General features: G+C 50.6%; 1 protein-coding gene across 4 annotated transcripts in view; it reads right to left on the bottom strand.

Annotated features, from left to right (window-relative positions):
- HIVEP3 (HIVEP zinc finger 3) overlaps positions 1–18423 on the bottom strand; it is a 375474-nt gene that overhangs the window by 24881 nt on the left and 332170 nt on the right. For all 4 annotated transcript variants that reach the window (XM_054691193.1, XM_054691191.1, XM_054691192.1 and 1 more), the window contains one exon: positions 16356–16501. In XM_054691193.1, the coding sequence (XP_054547168.1) occupies positions 16356–16501 (146 nt within the window). The remainder of the gene's footprint in view (positions 1–16355; positions 16502–18423) is intronic.

Raw genomic sequence — 18423 nt, forward strand, 5'->3', positions numbered from 1 at the left:
GGGTCACCCATTCCCACAAAAGCCCTATTTCTCTAACCCTTTTTATGGAAATGTGATTTTCCCACCTCCAAGGGGTTTTCAACAGGCATGCTATTTAGAGACCCTTTTGTGAGCCCAATGGCTGTCCCAATGTGATCAGTGAGTCTGTGTGGTGCTGTCATTGACAGTGTTTGTCCACCTCTCTCCTTTTTCTGAACCTCCACCCTCACCCCCAGCAGTGGCTGGCTATTAAGGCCTTCTCAGCAGATCTCCCTGCCTGGAATGCTTTCCTTTCCTTACCCTTCTTTGATAACGTCACCTTCCCCAGGGCTCAGATCTGATCTCAGTCCCTCTGAAGCTTTCCCTGACTCTGAGATGAGTCACATCCCTTAGTTATATATAACTTACTAGAGGCGGGTAGACCAGCAGCAGAGATTGGGTTTAGGAGCCAAGATCCCAAAGGCTGAAACCAGGTTCTGTCCCTTATCAGCTGTGTGACCTTGGGAAGTTTCCTTAACCTCTCTGTTCCTCAGTTTCTTCAACTATAAAACGGGGCTTATGTTCTATTTCTTGACCTGGGGGTAACTGACCATAGCTAGTTCCATGGGTATATTCATTTTGTAAGGCTCATGGATATGTACTTAGATATGGATTGTTTTTTGTATGTTTCAAAGTAAAAATTACTAACGTAGTATATACTCACAATTTAGTATAAGTTACGTACTTAAAGCAGTCCCTAGCACAAAAGGAGCTCAATGAATATTCATTCACTCTCTAGCATTTGCTTTGTAAGCACTCATCACAGTTAGATTTATTCTTCAACAATGTAGTGAAAGCCAAATGCTCCAGTTTTTGATAGACTGAGAAGTCTAGAGATATCCTCTTCCTCAAAGTCAAAACTGAAGCCCATGGTTTGGTGCTGAAAGGCTGGTAGGTCATTCCCAGGTGGTAATATCCGGGCCAAGTGAGCAGTCAGCATAGTGAGGGGGTTCCAGGCTTCCTTCACCTTCTCCCCAGCCAGGTCAGGTCTGCAAAGGAACCCAAACAAGCTGATGGAGACACTGAGCTCCTGGGAGCTCCCCACAGCCAAGGGGATGATGGCAAGGAGCAAACTCCAGGAATGGAGATGGAGTTCCTGATTCAGAATGGGAGGCATTCCAGCATGCAGACTTCGACACTGAACACAAAGTGGAAGGCAGGTTCAGTTCCTCCGAAGGCACACGATCCCCACGCCAGGGAGCTAGTGTCCATGCCTCCACTCCTTGCAGCTTTTGAAATGGAAATCAATAGGATGGAGGATCAAGGTCCAGATAAAGAAAATGCAAGGGCAATAAAAAGCCTCAGCAAAGTCCCCCAAACTGTTTGAGTTATATCAGGAAGACAGCAGTACGAAAAGGGGAACAACTTTAGAAGAAACTCCAAGGTTAAGAATAAAGGGACGTGGTTTTTGCACTTGTAGGCTCCCCAAGTGGGTTGGTCGACTGGGCCTTGCAAGTTTTAAGTTGATAAGTGACCTTTCATGAACCCACTTCCTTAAATGCGTGACCATTCCAAGATGTGGCCAAATTAGTGTCCTCACGAGCAGAATGTGGGGCCAAGGGGTCAGGGCCCTGCTCCCAGCAAGAGTGGTTGCCAGTTGATGTGAGCTCCTACCAGCTAATCATGTCTCATCTTTCCTTCAGTGAAAACTTTCCATTCTTTGGGCAGTGGAAAAACATTCCATTCTTTAGCATGGCAGGAATTGGTCCTTGGCATAGAGAAATGGGGCTATTAGAAGCTTTTCAAGGTCGGGGACCCTTCAGAAATGCCATCTCTGTGAAATCTTGTCAGAGACTAGAAGACACACTGGCCAGGCATCAAGAACACTCATCTGTCCCCGGCACAATGACAGGTGCTGGTCCTGAGAAAGTGGACCCAGAAATGAAAAGGAGGCGGAAGCTGCCGTGGCCGTGGCTCTTCTGGAATCCCCAGCTGTGAGTGAGGGGAGTAGAGAAGCTGCTTAGAACTTCCCTGAAGAAGCTTCTCACTGATTGGGAGTGGCTCCTCCTCCACGGTCCATCTCCTGTGCAGCCTCTGCCCCTTCATCCTCTGCACCAGTGACCAGGAGCCGGTGACCACGCTGTCTATTAATTCCAGCGCTCTCCCTGGGGCTTCAGGCCTTGAGAGTACAGCTTCTTTATCTTCTGTCACACAACAAAGCAGCACCTTTGTTGATTAGAAGCCCATGTCCTCTTTACGGTCAAGACAAAGAGGAAGGTCTTCGGGCCAATGGAGTTGTGGCAGATGCTTTGCCGGTGGCCACTGAGCTCTACGCAAGCGTTCAGTCATTTTCTGCACTGGACAGACAACAGATGTTTGATACACACTGAACATCTGTGGCCCTTTAGCGCTTTCAAAGCATCTTCCTAATTAGAGGAGCTCATTTATACCTTACTAGACATCAGTGAGGTGGGGAATATTGTTCCTCTTTTTTTCAGAAACAGGCTCAGAGAGGGATAGCGACTTGCTGGAGGTCACACAGCCAGTAAGCAGCAAAAGAAAGGTACAAAACCCTGAGATTCCTCTCTGAATTAAACAGCCTTGTGGATCTGATGGCTGGATATGTCCTCCAGCATTTGGGAGGATAGGGGGAAGGGTAGAAGATGCCTCCTCACCGCAAGCTCTACCCCTTAGTGGGCCCCAGGAAAGCACCACCACCATCATTGTCTCCATGCACAGGCATTCTTGGGGTTCACATGGGATCAGGCCATGGGTACATGGGGTGGGGGCAGGAACAGGGAGTCACCAGGGGCATGCATGTAGGTGGCTGGCAGTCAGAAAACACAGACAGGAGGGCAACCCACAGAGTGGTGGTGGGCTGCAAGGGAAAGAACATAGGATGTGGAGCCACACTGGGCTGGGTTTGAGTCCTAACTGCTCCTCACTACCTGAGCAACCATGACAAGTTCCTCCCTCCCTGGGCCTGGCCCTGCCATCTGTAGAGTGGGTGGTTAAGTATGTGTGTGTGCATATGTATACTGCTTAGTGGGGATGAGGGTTGGAAATTAGATTTGGTGCCTCGTGCACAGCAGGCCACCATCAACAGCCCCGCTCTGACTGCAGACGGGGAGGATGGTGGGGAACAGGGCGAGGTGGCTTCAAATGGAACAGGTGCGGTCCCGGGGCTTCCTGCTGCACCTCGGCAAAGGATAAGTAACTTGCCTGAGGTCCCTCTTGAGTGCTCAGTGAGGGCCACAGGGGAAAAGCAGGTGGGGCTGAAGCAGTCCCTCAAATGGAGGGCACCAATGAGCTGCTTCCTTCCCCCTCCACCACTAGAACCTGGCACCCTTCAGGGATTGAGCAGTAAATTCAGAGCACAGCAAAGCTCTTCTCGGCACTGAGAGCTGATAGGGCAGGCTTTGAGGGTCAGAAAAGAATTCTCTGGGGCCTCCCCGGTGGCGCAGCGGTTAAGCACTGGGTGGCGAAGCTGCCTACAGCCTCTGCAGCGCTGGTTTGATCCCCGGCCACAGGGCGAGGGTCCCACATGGTGCGCAGACCTTTCCTGGCGCGCCCACTGCCCCCCTCAGCAGTGTATTTCGTCCATCTGCCTGTTCTGTTCCCCGCTCTGGTGAATTCTCTCACCCTCCCGCGCTTCTGACTGTACCCAGTGCTTGTATAAATAAAAATAAATAAATCTTTAAAAAAAAATTAAAAAAAAAAAAAAAGAATTCTCTGGAGGGTCTGATAGGATTCTCAGAACAGACACACCAGAAAGATTTTAAGAAAGGAGATCCCTGGAGCCCGAGGATCTGTGATTCTCCTTCTGAAGCTGAGAGGCCCAGCAGGGCCACCATGGTGGACCCTGTTGAAGCCCAGAGAGGGCGAGAGCTGGCCCAAGGTCACACAGACATTGAAAGCAGAGCCAAGACTATGAGCCAAGACTTGGGCCTCCTGAGGGGGGGCTGACGTGACTGGACATGGTCTCATTACAGATGACCACTTTCTCCCCAGGCATTTCCCTGCGCTAGGCCCGGTGCCCAGGAGAGAACTGAGTCAGCACACAGTGTCCCCAGAAAGCTCGCGGGCAGCTCTCCAGCAGGCTGGCCCTGGCGGGATCAAGTGTCATTACAACTGCTATTTACGGCATGCGTAGTGCCCTTCCAGCAGCCGTTGGCAAGAAGGCAACCCTGTGGCTGGAATGAAGTCCAGACGAGATGCAGAATCAGCTTTAAATGACTGAAAGGGAACAGCACCTTCTAACGTTTCTTGTAGACCTACTTGGTGTTTGCGGAGAGTGGTAGCAGATGCCTAAGTGTCCTTCAGCCTCTGACCTCATAGCAGTCTATGAGGTCGAGATAGCTGTTGCTGTTCCATTGATGGAGAATCTGAGCTCAGAGAGGCACAGTGGCGTGCCCTCAGCCACACAGCACCACATCACACCAAAGATGATTCTGGTTGGGACTGCCATCTACATTGTTAAGCCTGCACCTTTTAAACCACACCTGTGTTTTAGGAAATGGACTCCCCTTGGCTGTGGGCACCAGAGTAGCCATCAGGGGGAGTGTCCACTTGTCTAAACAATCAGTTAATAATGTCAAGGTCAAGTAAGACAACAGGCCCTGGCAGTGGGGAGGAGAGGAGCTGCTTAGCAGGCAGGGTGGGGAAGGTCAGGAGCCCATGGAAAAGGGGGACATTTGGCCTGGGCTCCCAAGGACAGGAGGACTGTGGGGACTTGGGGTGAATAGGAGAGGGCCCTCCACATGGAGGGGACAATGAGGTTGTGCACAGAAGCTGTGTAGAGGGAAGGGCTGGAGGAGCCTCAGGAGGAGAGTGGGGCCCAACCCCCACAGGGTGCTTTGGACGGCCCTGGGGAGCAAGCAGAAGTTGTTTCTGAGCCAGGCTTTAATGCTAATGAGATGGTGAGCTCCAGGATTATTCAAGTTTGGGAATTTAAAAATAGCTAAAAATGCATGGGGTGTTTACGATTTATAATAAATTTCATTTATTCATTCCCTAAATCTCCTCACAAAAATTAAATGAATGAAGCTGCCTCTTCTATTTGATGGAAAAGGATGCAGGTCCTCCCCCCAAATTCCCACTGTCTTGTGACCTAATCACAGGCCCCTCTCCAGTCTAGCCACCTCTTGTTGTCCACTCACTGACACCCTCTTTTCGCAGTCTAGCCTGACCAGCACCTAGTTCCTCTACTTTGTGATCTTTGCTCTTGTCATTTCTCCATCTGGAACAATCCTTTCCCCTTACCCTCCCCAGGCCTTCTCCCCCTACTCAGAGTTGCTTCTGGAGCACTGCCCAGACCCCAGGAGGTGCCAGGATGCACGCAAGCCAGAGTCCAGGGAGCATTCGCAAGCACCAGGCTCTGCAGCCAGCACAGCACCTGTGGTCACACAGTTCTCTGCCATGCCCCAGCAACCCCACCCCCTGCTCTGCAGATGAGAAAATGGCACAGGTGGTTAGGGACCCTGCCCAAGGTCACACACTTAGCAGGTGGTGGAGCAGGACTCAAATCCAGGTGGGCTCTGCAGAGGACAGGATCCTACCAGCTCCCTCCTGCTTTTATCTGGCCCAGGTATACCCCCATCTCCCACTCCAACAGGCTCCAAGCTCTGGGCTATACCTCAAGGCTGTTTTCTCACTGAATCCATCCCTCAACCCTGGAAGGCAGCGCCCTTCCTTTACCCTCCAGGTAAGCAACTCGCACAGAGGGCCTAATGCCTTGTCCCACTCACACAACCTGTCAGGACAGAGCCCAGGCCACCGCAGGTCTCTCAGACCCAGACATAAACCAGAGTGGAGTGCCCAGCCTCCAGCAAGGGCTGGTGATCTTCCACAGATTGCACAAAAGCCTACAGTGATGCTCCCGGGACACCTGTTTCAGCATCCACACCAGAGACCCATATTCTGGGTCCTCCAGGCTCCTGAGCTCTGCCACAGCCCTGTCTGCAAGTGTGCCCACCTTCCCACCTCCATCGCCTCACTGGTCTAAGACTCACAGTCACAAAATTGCAGGTTTCATGTGCTGGTCACAACTTTCTAATGCACATTAAAATAAGGAGGATTTGCCCAGGTGCAGCCTAAATTCTCCGCAGTGTGTATCACAGCCTGTGGGAACCCTCACCCAGAAAGATGCAAGAAAGATACTGTTAGAAAGCAGGGAAGGAGGGGAGAAGCCACATGCCGGGGGCTAGGGAGAGAACAAAGCTCTCCGGCAATTCCTGGAAGGATAGAACAGGTCAGGGACAGAGGCTCTAGGCCCAGCCACCAAAAGGAGTGTAGAGAGCATGGCCAGGCCCACAGAGGACAGCCACGCCTGTCTATAGAGCCTGTTGAAACTCTAACTGCCTCCTCAGGGACCCAGCACTTGACCCCCTGGATCCAGGCATCTCATTGTACTAGAGAGAAAATGAGGAGCCTGGACTCCTGCCAGTGCCGGCCTGATGCCAGGCAGGCCAGGGAGCTGCTTCCAGTGTGTTGTCCCCCGTTGGGAGGGCCAGGGAAGAGAGGGGAAGGGCATCCCCCTTTGGTGAGGACAAGCTCCAGACAAAGCCCTATTATGTTCAGAGCAGCTTCTACCCACCTCAGGTAAGGGCTGGACCTTCAAGGGGGTGGGGCATCAAGAGGGTGGGACAGCTTAGAAGGGGGTTAGGAAGAGAGCCTGGACCGGCATGGAGGAGTCCATGCCTCACTGCCCTGCTCATTCCTGCGGCAATCAGATCCCAAAGATGCCCTCCTGGAGTCCAGGCAGAGAAGGTCCTCCAGCCCAGGGGGCTCATGGCTAGCCTGAGCCCATGCCACTGCTGCCTCCCAGCCCCAGTGGGAGCTCTAAGTCTCTGCTCAGCTTGTGGCCGACTCCCCAGGGGAAACTTCATTCTCTGGTCCCAACCCATTCAAGCCTCGACCTCCCACTCTGCTTCACAGAGTTCCTCCCTCTCAGCTGCTGACCCTGAGGATGCAAGTCCCAAGCAGCCCCCTAATTGAATGGGTTTTGCTACTCACTGTGTTGGTGAAATGGTGAACAAACCAGCTTCAAATATATGCCACCACCACAGACTACAAACCTCAGGAAAATCCCGGTTCTAAAGTCTGATCCTGATCTCATAAGTTAAGCAGTCAGAGAAACTTCTGAAGGTAGTTTTGGGAAGAGAAGGATTGGAGTTGGCCCAGCTGTTAGATCTGATGACTTTCCAGAAGTCTGTAGGACCTGGTCCCCTCCTCTTTGCTAGGGGATGGCTCCCCTTCCTTCTGAATTGACCTGGCCACCACTGGGGGAGCACACTTTCCAGGTCCCTAGAAATCCCTTTCTCTGCAGAGCCTGCAGACAAACTACCCTTGACCTCTGGGCCCTAGTGCTGCCTGCACTCCTTGCTGCCTTCCCTGGGGAGGTGCCCTCCCTCCCTCTGGCTCCTGCCCCTGGAAACCCTAGTCAGCTGGCTGCCTTCTGGCCCCAGTCTGCCAGGCATACTTGCCAATGGGTCATAAGGCCTTGCTCATCTCCTGGCTTCTTGTGAAGCCCTGTCTGCTACCACCATGTTCCCGGGTGCCTGATGCCTGGCACACCTACACCCTGCTGCCCTCTCCTGCCTAATCTGTCTTCTGCTGGCTGCTGTGCCCCAGATGCCCCCCACTGACTATCCTGCCAGCTGGGTTCAGCCTTCTTAGCTCTGTAAGCCACCCACGGTGACAGATGACACTTGTCCAAAGCACAGATCCAAAATCCTATTTGGAGTTCAGGCCCCTCTCCTCCTTTGGTCTAATGCTTCCCTCCCTTGACCTTGGCTGATTCACTTGTCCAGGCCTGGCTCCTGACAGTCTTTGTCCCTTTTAAACTTTGCTCTTGATTCCTGCCTTCTTGTCTCCTTTCTTCTAAGCTGAAGTGGTTCTCTCGCTTAAAATTTTTTTTTTAATTTTAACTTCTTGTTTTGAAATAATCATAATCATAAAAGTAGAAAGTGAAAACAATTCTTTTTTCCTCAATGGTTTAAGAGCAAGTAGCCGATGCAACATTCCATTACCCCTCCCCAATGCCAGGCCTGTCCTGCCTGCTCAGGCTCTTACTGCCCAGACGTTATCTATTCCTCTGGGACTGCCCTTCTCCACTTGTTTGGATTGTAAACCCCCAACCAGGTCACTTTATCTTATCTCTTGAACCGGAGAGATCCTCTGGGGATCAGCTCTCTTCATAGGAGCCGAAGGTACTTTAGGTTTCCAATCTGATACCAGCTCAGTCACCATCTCCTGCCATCAGCACAATCACCCCAAGAAGGTACAAAGGTGATTTCTCCTCCATTTATCACATACTCCTCCCTGCCTTCCTCCTGTCGGCTTGATTTAAGGGGGAGGCTTGAAAGGCTGGCTGTCATCATTAACAATCCTCCCTGGGCCATAGTTTCCTCGTAGACAGGGTGAGGGATTTGGATCAAATAAGCTCCAGGGACCCATTTTATAACAATAACACTGGATTTTTATTGAGCACTTATTATCCTCCAAGCACTGTAAGTTTTTTACAGGTAGCAAATGAGTTAATCCTTATGCAAGCCCTTTGAGATATAATTACTGTTATCATCGCCACATCTGAGCCACAGAGCAGTTATACAACTTGCTGAAGATCAGATGGTCACTCTGAGAGATCCAGGAATCCACATAGGAGGTCAGAGTTCACACTCTACCACAACTGCTGCCAGAAGCAGGGAGAGACTAGGAATTTACCCTTTATTTGAAAAGGCAATTATATAAGTAAAAATTGGTAACTCAAGGCAGTCTAAAAAGTCAACTTACTACATCCAAGGTACTAGACTACATACATCCAAACTATATTACAAATCTCTAGTAATCAAAACAGTATGGTATTGCCATAAAAATAGACAGAGATCAATGAGACAGAGTGGAGAGCCAAGAATTAAACCCACACATATATGGTGACTTAATTTATGATAAAGCAGCCAATAATATATATACAGTGGGGAAAGGATAGTCTTTCAATAAATGGTATTGGGGAAACTGGATAGCCACATGCAGAGTACAGATATCATTTCCTTTAATTCTCAACAGCCTTGAAGAAAAGGTATATTACTGTTCCCATTTCCTAGATGAAAAGAATGACCATAGAGAGGTTAAGTGACTTTCTAGTGAGTGGCAGAGTCAGGATCTGAACCCAGACCTGCTGACACCAAGCTATGCTCTTGTTACCATGTACTTCTATTATATTGAGGTACATGCTATGTTCAGAGAGCAGGGAGTAAAGGATGCCACTCATTCCCTGTGATTGGCAATGGGGTGGGAGAGCATGCGTCAGGGTCTCGGCAAGTGTTTCATGCACTGATTCTATTAAACAGCACTAACAGGCACCTCTACCTTTAGAGTGGAATGGCACCCAGAGGCACCAAGGAACCTGACAGAAGGCACAGAGGTGGGCCAGCACGGGGCGGGGGTGGGATATAGTCAGCGGGAAAGTGTCAGGGTATGCTGGGGCTGAGCCCTCACCCTCTAGACAGCAAGGAGCTGCTGATGCTTGGGGGGCAGACCATGGCAGCACCCTCCCTCCAAGAGACTGCAGGTCTTAGGAAGAAGGCAACCATCTTCTCATTTTTCTAAGCCTGTGAGGACAGAAGTCCTTCTAGAGACTTGACATTTTCTTTTCCTCCTATCTCTGTACCTGGGTGTGTTCAATCAAGCAACACCCACTACCCAACTCTGGGCTCTGAAAGGAAATTCTTACCAATAGAGTTCTCATCTCATGCAGGGGCGCCCTGCCAAAAGCTTCCGCCCAAGAGGGGGTACCCTGCTGGTGAGCTCAGAATAGAGTCTCTGACCTTTAGAAAAGGTCAGCTTGTCCTGAGGGGGAGACAAAGGCCTGCAATCACCTCACGGCTCCCTTACCCAGCATCCCCCTGCAGACAGTCTCTGAGCAACACCTTTTCCTGGTGTTGAGTGCACAGCTCTATGATTTCCAGACACTACAGAGCTCTCTGGTCAATAAGAGCTAGAATGATCCTTCACATTATGAGAGGCAAAGAGGAACCACCCAAGCCAGGTAGGAATCACGTGCCCAAAGTCTCCAGGCGAGTAGTGGCACTGCCAGACTCAGACCCCTAAGCCCCTCCCCAACCTCCGATTCAAGTAAGGAATCAGACTCAGAGAGTCACCAGCTCTAGGACTCACTGTTTTTCCCCCACCCCTACAGGAGGCCTCATTTTAACAGTGCCCAAAGACGGCAAAGGTGAGCTGCCTGTGGATTGCAGCCAGTAAAATTCAAGTGGCTCCTCGCTCAAGCCCTTGTCAGATACTCCATCTGCCCCACAAGCCACATGTCATTTTTCTGTTTTGTTTTCACTATCCACGAGAGCTGGAGCTTGCCTCCCACTCAGGGAGGCTCAGCAAGATAGAATTTATAGTGTATGCAATGCATATGCATGTCTTGTGGGGAGATGTTGGTGAGGTGAGGATTTGGGGCCTGAATTCATAATAAATATATAGAAAACTAAAGTGAAGTTGAAATGCACACATACATCATTCTTATTCAAAGAGAAAACAGAAAAGTTGTCGAGGAAAGAGCAGGCAGCCATGCTTGATGGCGTGCCTCAGCTGTGAGCTATGCAGGGGGCGCCTCTAAGAGAGGATGAGGACAGGCTGCCCATGCAGCCATGGGGTGGCTCTGGATCACTGTTTAATGCCCAAAGCTGAAAAGTCAAGTAGGAGCAACTCAGGCTCATCGTTTAGAGATAAGGAGGTAAACTGTGATAATCAGCAGAGATGAGTTATTACTTCTGAGGCCGGTGGGGCAGAGATTGAGAGTACTATACTTTCCACAACAAATGAATAGCACATGACGCTCTCTAATCTCTGTGCATGTGTAACTTTGATAACAAATTGGGAGGGGAGAGTCACTCACTGCTCCTGAGAGGCTGCTTCTCTCTCAGGAGAGACCAGGAGAGCCAGCTTCCCCCGGGAGGCCCCTGCCTGACTCCCCAGGACAGGAAGGAGGCCAGCACTCAGGAGGACACTGACCAGGCATGGAAGGTGCTGAGTCCTCGCTGAGGCTTTCAGGGTGTCACATGGTGAGAACCTCATTTCCCATACTTCCTCCCCACACCCTTCCCACCCCCAGCCTTGGGCTCCCTACTGGAACTGGAGACAGCACCTGCCTTGAGAAATGGATTCTCCTTTAAATTTTAATAGGATGCATTTAGGTCTTCCCTGACTGTCCCAGGGCTCTGGGGACTCCAGCCCGGCACACTCAGACTCTCAGTCTGCTCCACAATCAATATGCCTTTTCGTTTCCATTTTGCTGTTCGCTTTTATTTAAACTGTCTGTGACTTGGGTTTCGTAGTGACATAATCAACTTTCTCTAACGATAAGGCAAGTGTTCCCTGGGAAGTCCTCTGAGCACTTTGGAGAGAGATGCCAGGCTTGTACAGACAGTTGGCCTGACTTGACTATTTAACACCCGATATTTTTATTGGGGGATAATCTTTAGAAAGGAAAAACTTTTCCAAGAATCTAAGTGGTTTCTTAGGAACAGGAATTCCCTGCTCTTGTTTTCCAAGAGCCATTGACAAATCTATTGCTGGGCAAGACCTGGAGTCCACAGACGGCCGGATGGGTGAAAAGACGCCTGGACTGGGTGACAGAGGAGGGTAGGAAAGATGCGGAGGTGAGCAAGTACAGTCAACTTATGAAGTGTTTTTTTTTTTTTTTTGAATGGAAACAGAAAAATCTGGTGATATAGGCTCTTCAGTCAAGGAGGTGTTTTTAAGGTAAGTCTTTGTCAGTTTGGACACACTGAATGAATGGGCCAGGAGAGAGGTAGTTGCTAGAGTGAGGTACTAGGGCAGTGACAAGAGATGGGACCCTGCCCTCTGACAGGAGTGCATTGGGTCTCCCTTCGCTCAGCCGCTGAGTCCTTCAGGCAGCAGGGTCAGGAAAGGACTTCTGCAAGAGGCCTGAAGGGCCAAGGGCCTGTCCGGGGCAACCTCCTGCCAATGAGTCACCGACCCCACCCTGGCTGGCCTGGCCTATAACTGGGTTTCTGTTCCACTGCCCTCTTTTCCAGTTTCAAGCTGAGCCTGGGCTGTCCCTCTAAAGGTGACCCACCCCTTTCTGAATAGCCCCCACCCCCACCCCAGTGGGCCTGGCTTCCCTGCCTCTCACCATTTGAGTTCATCATTCCCTTCCCACCTGAGCACTGACACCCTATCCCCCAAGTCCTACTAAGCTTGGACAACCACTTTGGGCAGCCGGGAAGTTCCTATCAATCCCAATCTCTTCCTCTCCCACGGCAGCAATTTGGGCTAAACTCCAAGCTTTCCTTGCAGCCACTGAACTTGAGTTGGGACAATATGGTCATTACCCTCGGTGAACAATATAACTTTGTACATATGAAAACAACATTCCCTAACAAAGGAACCCTTCTAAAACAACCAAGGCAAATGCATGCGTGCTGGTGAGACAGTCCACACATCCCTAATTGCACACCCAGAAAAATGCCTACAGAACATGCTTTGCTCAAGTGTGGAAGTGACAGGGCTATGTACCAGGAAATCAATCAATCAATCAATAGGAATCAATGCACAGTTTTCAAAGCATGGCTCTGAGACTTAAGTCAACAGGAGGTTGGGGCAATAGGAATGGAAGTAGCCCCACTGTTAAGCCCGAAGTAACACACAGAACTAGGGATGTGGAGGGACCTGGGAGGTTCCTAGTGGACAGAGCTGAGTTCTGCCCTCTGAAGCCTGAGATGATGCACAATGGGGTGGGGGTGGGGGCAGATGATGGGGCCAGGAAGATCAGGCTTGTTTTAAACTGGATTGTGTAGATAAGGGAACCACTGAGGCTGTTGGGCAGAGCTGAGACACACGCAGAACCCTGATCAAGCAAACTCAAAGACACCAATATGGAGATGGGAAGGGGAGTCATGGCACAGGGCATGAAACCATGGCACAGTGCATGAAGAGAGACCACAGTTGAGACTTAGACCATTTGTGGTAAATCCCAAAATGGGGACTAATTGGAAGTGGGGGGTGGTGGACCAAGGGAGACAAAGGAATGAAAGATAACACTAAGGTTTTGAGGGTGAAGGGCTGCATCATATAAGATCTAGATGTGGAAGGAGATGCTGCCGGCAGCAACTGGAGGACTTGGTTGGTACATGCTGAGTTTGAGGTGTCATGGGTCACCCAGGCAAAGGTGCCCAGGAGGATCTCTAACTCAGGAGTGAGATCCTAGCTGGAGACCCAAGTAGATGCAAACTTAAAGCGTCCTGCCTTAAAAACTTTTCTTTGTGCTTAGTATCCCTGGCACAGTGACGAGATCTGAAGTCAGGGAGATGAAGACTGACAAAGGAGAACCCTGCAGACAAGTGTTCCCACTGGCCAGGTTCACGAGTCACCATCACACCGAGCCCGCCCTTCTTCCCCACCTGTCCGGGTCTCACTGCCCACTCCAGGTCTAGCTCCACCAAGGAAGCCCTCCCTGCCAATTCCAGCCCCAGAGATCCCTTCATGATGCAAGTCAGTTCTGGCATCCCCCACCTTACCACTGGGCCTGGTGCTGCCAACCTAGTCCCCAAGCATGTTGACGGCATCATCTGGTACAGAAATAAGAGGCTGAAGAAATAACTCTTTTTTGGTCACTTGATCCACTGCTAGATTGGAAAACAAGAACAGTAAAGACAGCTTGACTAGTAATAGAAAACCAAAACCCACAAATGTTGGCCTCAAACAGCATCTATTCATTGCAAATGGCTGGTTAATTTGTTATGAATGAGATCTACAGGATCATCAGGAGCTGTGGGATCAACATCTCAAAAACAAGTTGCAGCTGTGTGTTCCGGCACACAGGAGGGTGGTGCCTGCCTGTCTCAGAGGCAGGTGAGGCCATATGGTTTGCTCTGGCCCATGAAATGTGAACAGGAAGCTTCCGGGTAGAAGTTTTAAGATTCGGCGCACAAATCACCAATTCCCCCTAGATCTCTTAGTGATGCCTACGAATACAGCCTGCAATCACACCCCCTGTCAAACATATACTGGAATGAAATATAGTCACCAAAACCTTGGTGTCTACAGATGGGTGACCCAAAGGATGGGTCAGTGTTTCTGGGTGGGGGTCACCCCTGGTGTTTGTGTGCAACAAATAGTTCTGTGGTTGCAGGATGGGTGGTGGCATCCTCGGCTCAGGGGTGCCCCAGTCACGTGACAGCCAAAATTGATCTCATCCTCATATTCCCAAACACACTGAGACTGATACCAGCCCTAAGGGACCATGAATGTGAAGGTGTCCCCAGAAGTTGGGGTGGGGTTGAAGCGGGGGCCACTTGGCCTAGCTGGGTGGTGGGAGAAAGGCATTTGACCAGTGATACTACATAAACCTGTGGAGTGCTCAAATTGGCTATGACGAGTTGAGAGTAAGGAGGTGTCTCCTCCCCTGACAGCACAGAGGGAGATCTTCCTGGAGGGATAATCGAAGAGATGGACGCCGCCGTGGCGAATATGCCCCTGTGCCCACTTGTCAGTACAACGAATGACAGCTTTTATCTGGGCTGAACGGGTCCTTCTACAAGCGCAAACCACCTTACCCACTCCCTTCACAGATAAGGAAATGGAGCTGGAGTGGGGAGGGAGCGTCAAGGTGGAACAGAGGTAAGAGGGAGAGGTGCCTTGGGGCAGGGGTGACACCTGAAAGAGGGGGAGGTTCTGAAACACAGCAGGTGGGACTATGGAACAACCTGGTTGGGATGGTGGGGGAGGGGTGGAAAAGAAGGGGTCTCAGAGGTAACCCTTCACCTTCCAGACCATGTGACAGTGCCTCCAGCAGGTAGCTGGAGCTATGAGCCAAATGGGATGGAGGCAGGTTCTGTTGGAGGCTCAGGATGCCCAGAGAGACAGAGCGGCAAGCCTGCCTCCTGGAGCCAGCTCTCCAATTTGAGGGCAGGCGCAGACCTTCTCACGCACACGCAGGATATCACTAAGGGAATGAGAGCCTCACGTATCAGTGAACACCCGGCAGTCGCCCGACTCCAGCCCCACAGACAGTTGTTGAAGCAAGAGGGAAGAAGGCAAGTCGCTGTGACTGGATGCACCAATCCTGGGACAAGACCTTGTATGGCCTTTAAAGGACCCAAAGACACGAGAACACAGAAACACACGAGGGCGCTCTAACCAAGTAGCAGGAGAGGAGAGGGCTCCGTCCCCAGGTCCCCAGATGGAAGGAGGATTAGCACTTTGAAGTCTTAGGCCTAGTTCTCAATTAAGCTACTATTAGAACTTAGGGCAGGATGTTTCTGCCCTGGGGGTCAGTGCCCCTCCCGCTGCAGGAAGTGCGCCATCCCTGACCCCTCCCTGTCTCTGGGACCACCCAACGTGCCCTCTCCAGAGAGCCCCTGCTGCTCAATGCCCCCCCACGCCCCCCCACCCCGAGGAATGCACATTGGTGGCCGTGGGGAGCTGGGTAGGTCCTGCTCTCCCTGATTGTACAGAAGAATCCAGCACCTCCACGTTCGACCTGAGTCAGACCTCTGCAGGTGCTGGAGAAGCGGAATCCCCAGTGACATCTGTGCTGGCACTCATGGAGGCTGCACTTTCGGAGGCAGGTTTTCCTCCACGCTGACCTCCCTCTACACTGGGGAGGACGGGGGTGCTGCACTGATTACACTAGGGACACAGACACAGGACCCTGAGACAGACACCCCCATGCCAGGAGGCAGACACGTGGTCACATAGAACACAGCTGGCACAAAACTTCCACACAGCAAGTCTGAAACAAGGCACCTTAGGAGCCCCAGAGGGCCCCCCTTATGAGTTCTGAGACGGTCATCATTATTTTCCCTAAGACAAGCACCAAAGTTGAAAAAACCAGGGACGATATTCTACATATTTCCCAACCAGGTTGAGCCCTGTCAACCACCAGCGAGAGCAGTGTGCCATCAGCCTTGCAAACAGCCTGGTCGGCAGAGCCCGGCCCCCTCCATGGGGGCCTCAGGATGCCAAGGTGGCTGCCTGGGCAGACAGAAGTAATTTTGGGGGAAACACACAACAAGGTGAACAGCAGTTGGGACAGGACCTGGTCCAAAGAGGGGACCAGAGCCCAGACCAACATCTGAGGAAATGAAAGGCTAGATGGAGTCCAGGCCCTTCAGTCCTTGGGGCACGCCCAGTACCCCCCCACCCCCCACCACAGAGCTGGCATTCTTAACCAGAGGTGGCCTGGAGTCCCACAAGGGTGTGTCTGCTGGAAGGCAGGTGTGGAGCCCCAGAACACTTGTGGGCACAGTCTTGCCTGCTGAAATGCTCACCGCCTCTGAGCACAGACGGGAGTGCCCAGCCAACAGCTGTGCGCACTCTTACTGGGTGGGAAGCAGACATTGCAAACCAAACATGATTCTTACCCTCCTTCGAAGATTTTGATCCTCGCAGGCTCCCCTCTCTTGGAGGCAGGAGTGTCCTCCTCTGGCTTCCCTCGCTTCTCTTCTTCCTTTTCCACTCTAGCTATATCTTTCTGGCCTTCTGGGGAAACCAGCGAAGGGAGGTGAACCTGGCCCACCGCAGGGACGACAAAATCATCGCAGGTTAAATAGAAATAATGGAACAGTGCCTCCAGTGGTATTGAACACTTACACACCGAAGATCACTCACTTAATCTTCACTCTACCCTGTGAAGAGGTGCTATTAGCCCCCATTTATGGAAAGAACGAAACTAATCCCCAGAGAGATGAAGTCTCTTATTCAAAGCCATGAGGGCAATCAAAACTGGAACTCCCATCAGGTCTTTCAAGTTAGGCTACCGTGAGAGCTGTCTGCTCTTCCTGTTTTATGAGAATCTAAGAGCTCCTCAGGGACAGGTCCTCATGTGGGTTTCCTCCTCACTCCTGCACCCAAAACAGGGTCTGCCTCAGAAAGGGTGCTTAAGTGGGACAAATAAACCAAGACCCCACTGTTGAGATTAAATCATCCAGTTTTCTTTTACAGACCACAAAGTCAAGGCCATCCAGCAGGGTGCAGGCTCTGGGCTGTCCATCTAAAGGAACCCATTCTCTTCACAGAGAACATGACCCCTAGACACTCTGATGGTGATAGGGAGTGGGTACACCCTTGAATAGGGAGATGATGGTGGGCTGGGAGCTGGGACCAGGAGAGCTAACAGTGAGATTCTTATTTCACTTCACGCCACTGTCCTTAAGGTCATGAGAAACCATACTGTTTACATACAGCAGGAGAACAAGGGTGTCTCCTGGGCCAGGGACAACTGAGGAATCACAGGGCCCCTTGCCAGCCACCACACCTGCCCTGACAAGGATGAGATGGAATTGAACAGTAAGGCAGCTGGTTGGGAATCAGGGAATCTGAGCTCTAGCTCCACAAAGACCAATGCAAGCGGACCACCCTTGGGTGGATTACTTAACCCCTCTGGACCTCAGAGTCTGGGGTTTAGACAATCCTGAAGATTCATTCATGGTCAATAATTATGATCCAGTAATTTCCTGATGATTTCTTTAGAATTGGAGATAGGGATGCATACAGACTACTGATTTGGCAGCAAGCAGCCCAATAATACTCATGAATTTCCAGAGCCTACTGTCTCTACTCCCCTCTTGGCCTGCATCTGGGCCAAGCATGGAATGACCAAAGCACCTCCCGCAGGATGATGGACAGCTTCTTTCTCACAACCAGCTGTGACACCTGGGCCAGGCTGGAGGAAGTTGATTTTGATGGCAGTGAGCCATGCTATCAAGAAACATTGCTGGAATTGAGAATGGGGCCAATGATCCACTTTGATTTTTAATAATAATAAGAACAAGTGTAGCTAAAACATTTACTGCATGCCAATGTGCCAAGCACTGCTCTACATTCACTCTCCATGTTTTAACTCTTTTTATTATCTTTCTAGTCCTATGAACTTAGTATTAATATTACCTCTCTTCTACAAATGAGGAAACCAAGGCACAGAGGTGTTAAGTAACTGGTCCAAGGTCACCCAGCTAGTAAGTGAAGCAATTGGACTCTATCTGGGCAGCTTGGCACTGCAGTCCTTGCTCTTAATTTCTTTGCAATTGTGCATGTAGCTGTCAAAATGATGCCCATGGAGAAAAAAGGAAGAAGAAACTGGGGAAACAGAATGTAGCAGCAAAATGAACTCTTGTTTAAATGTGGATTTCTTCAAAGCTTATATATGGAAAAAATATCTGTGATCAAACTCATATAGAATAGGGTAACCTAGACTTGCATGAAGATGGTTAGGAAGAGAGTAAAATTGCTAAGATAGCCCAAAGAGCCTTTTCAGAGCTACTGAAAGGAGACTAGAAGTGACAGGATGACAAATATCACCTGAGTACAATAAAGAACTTTCTTAAAGTGCTGTCCAAAGATGGGCTTGGTTGTCCCGGGGGCTGATCACTGTAGATATGTAAGCAGAGACCAATGATAGTAGCGTAATAGTACAAGGGCAGAAGCCATGGA

This window comes from Talpa occidentalis, unplaced genomic scaffold (assembly GCF_014898055.3).
Source record: "Talpa occidentalis isolate TD23 unplaced genomic scaffold, MPIMG_talOcc4v2.1 talOcc4.9, whole genome shotgun sequence".
NCBI classification, from domain to species: domain Eukaryota; kingdom Metazoa; phylum Chordata; class Mammalia; order Eulipotyphla; family Talpidae; genus Talpa; species Talpa occidentalis.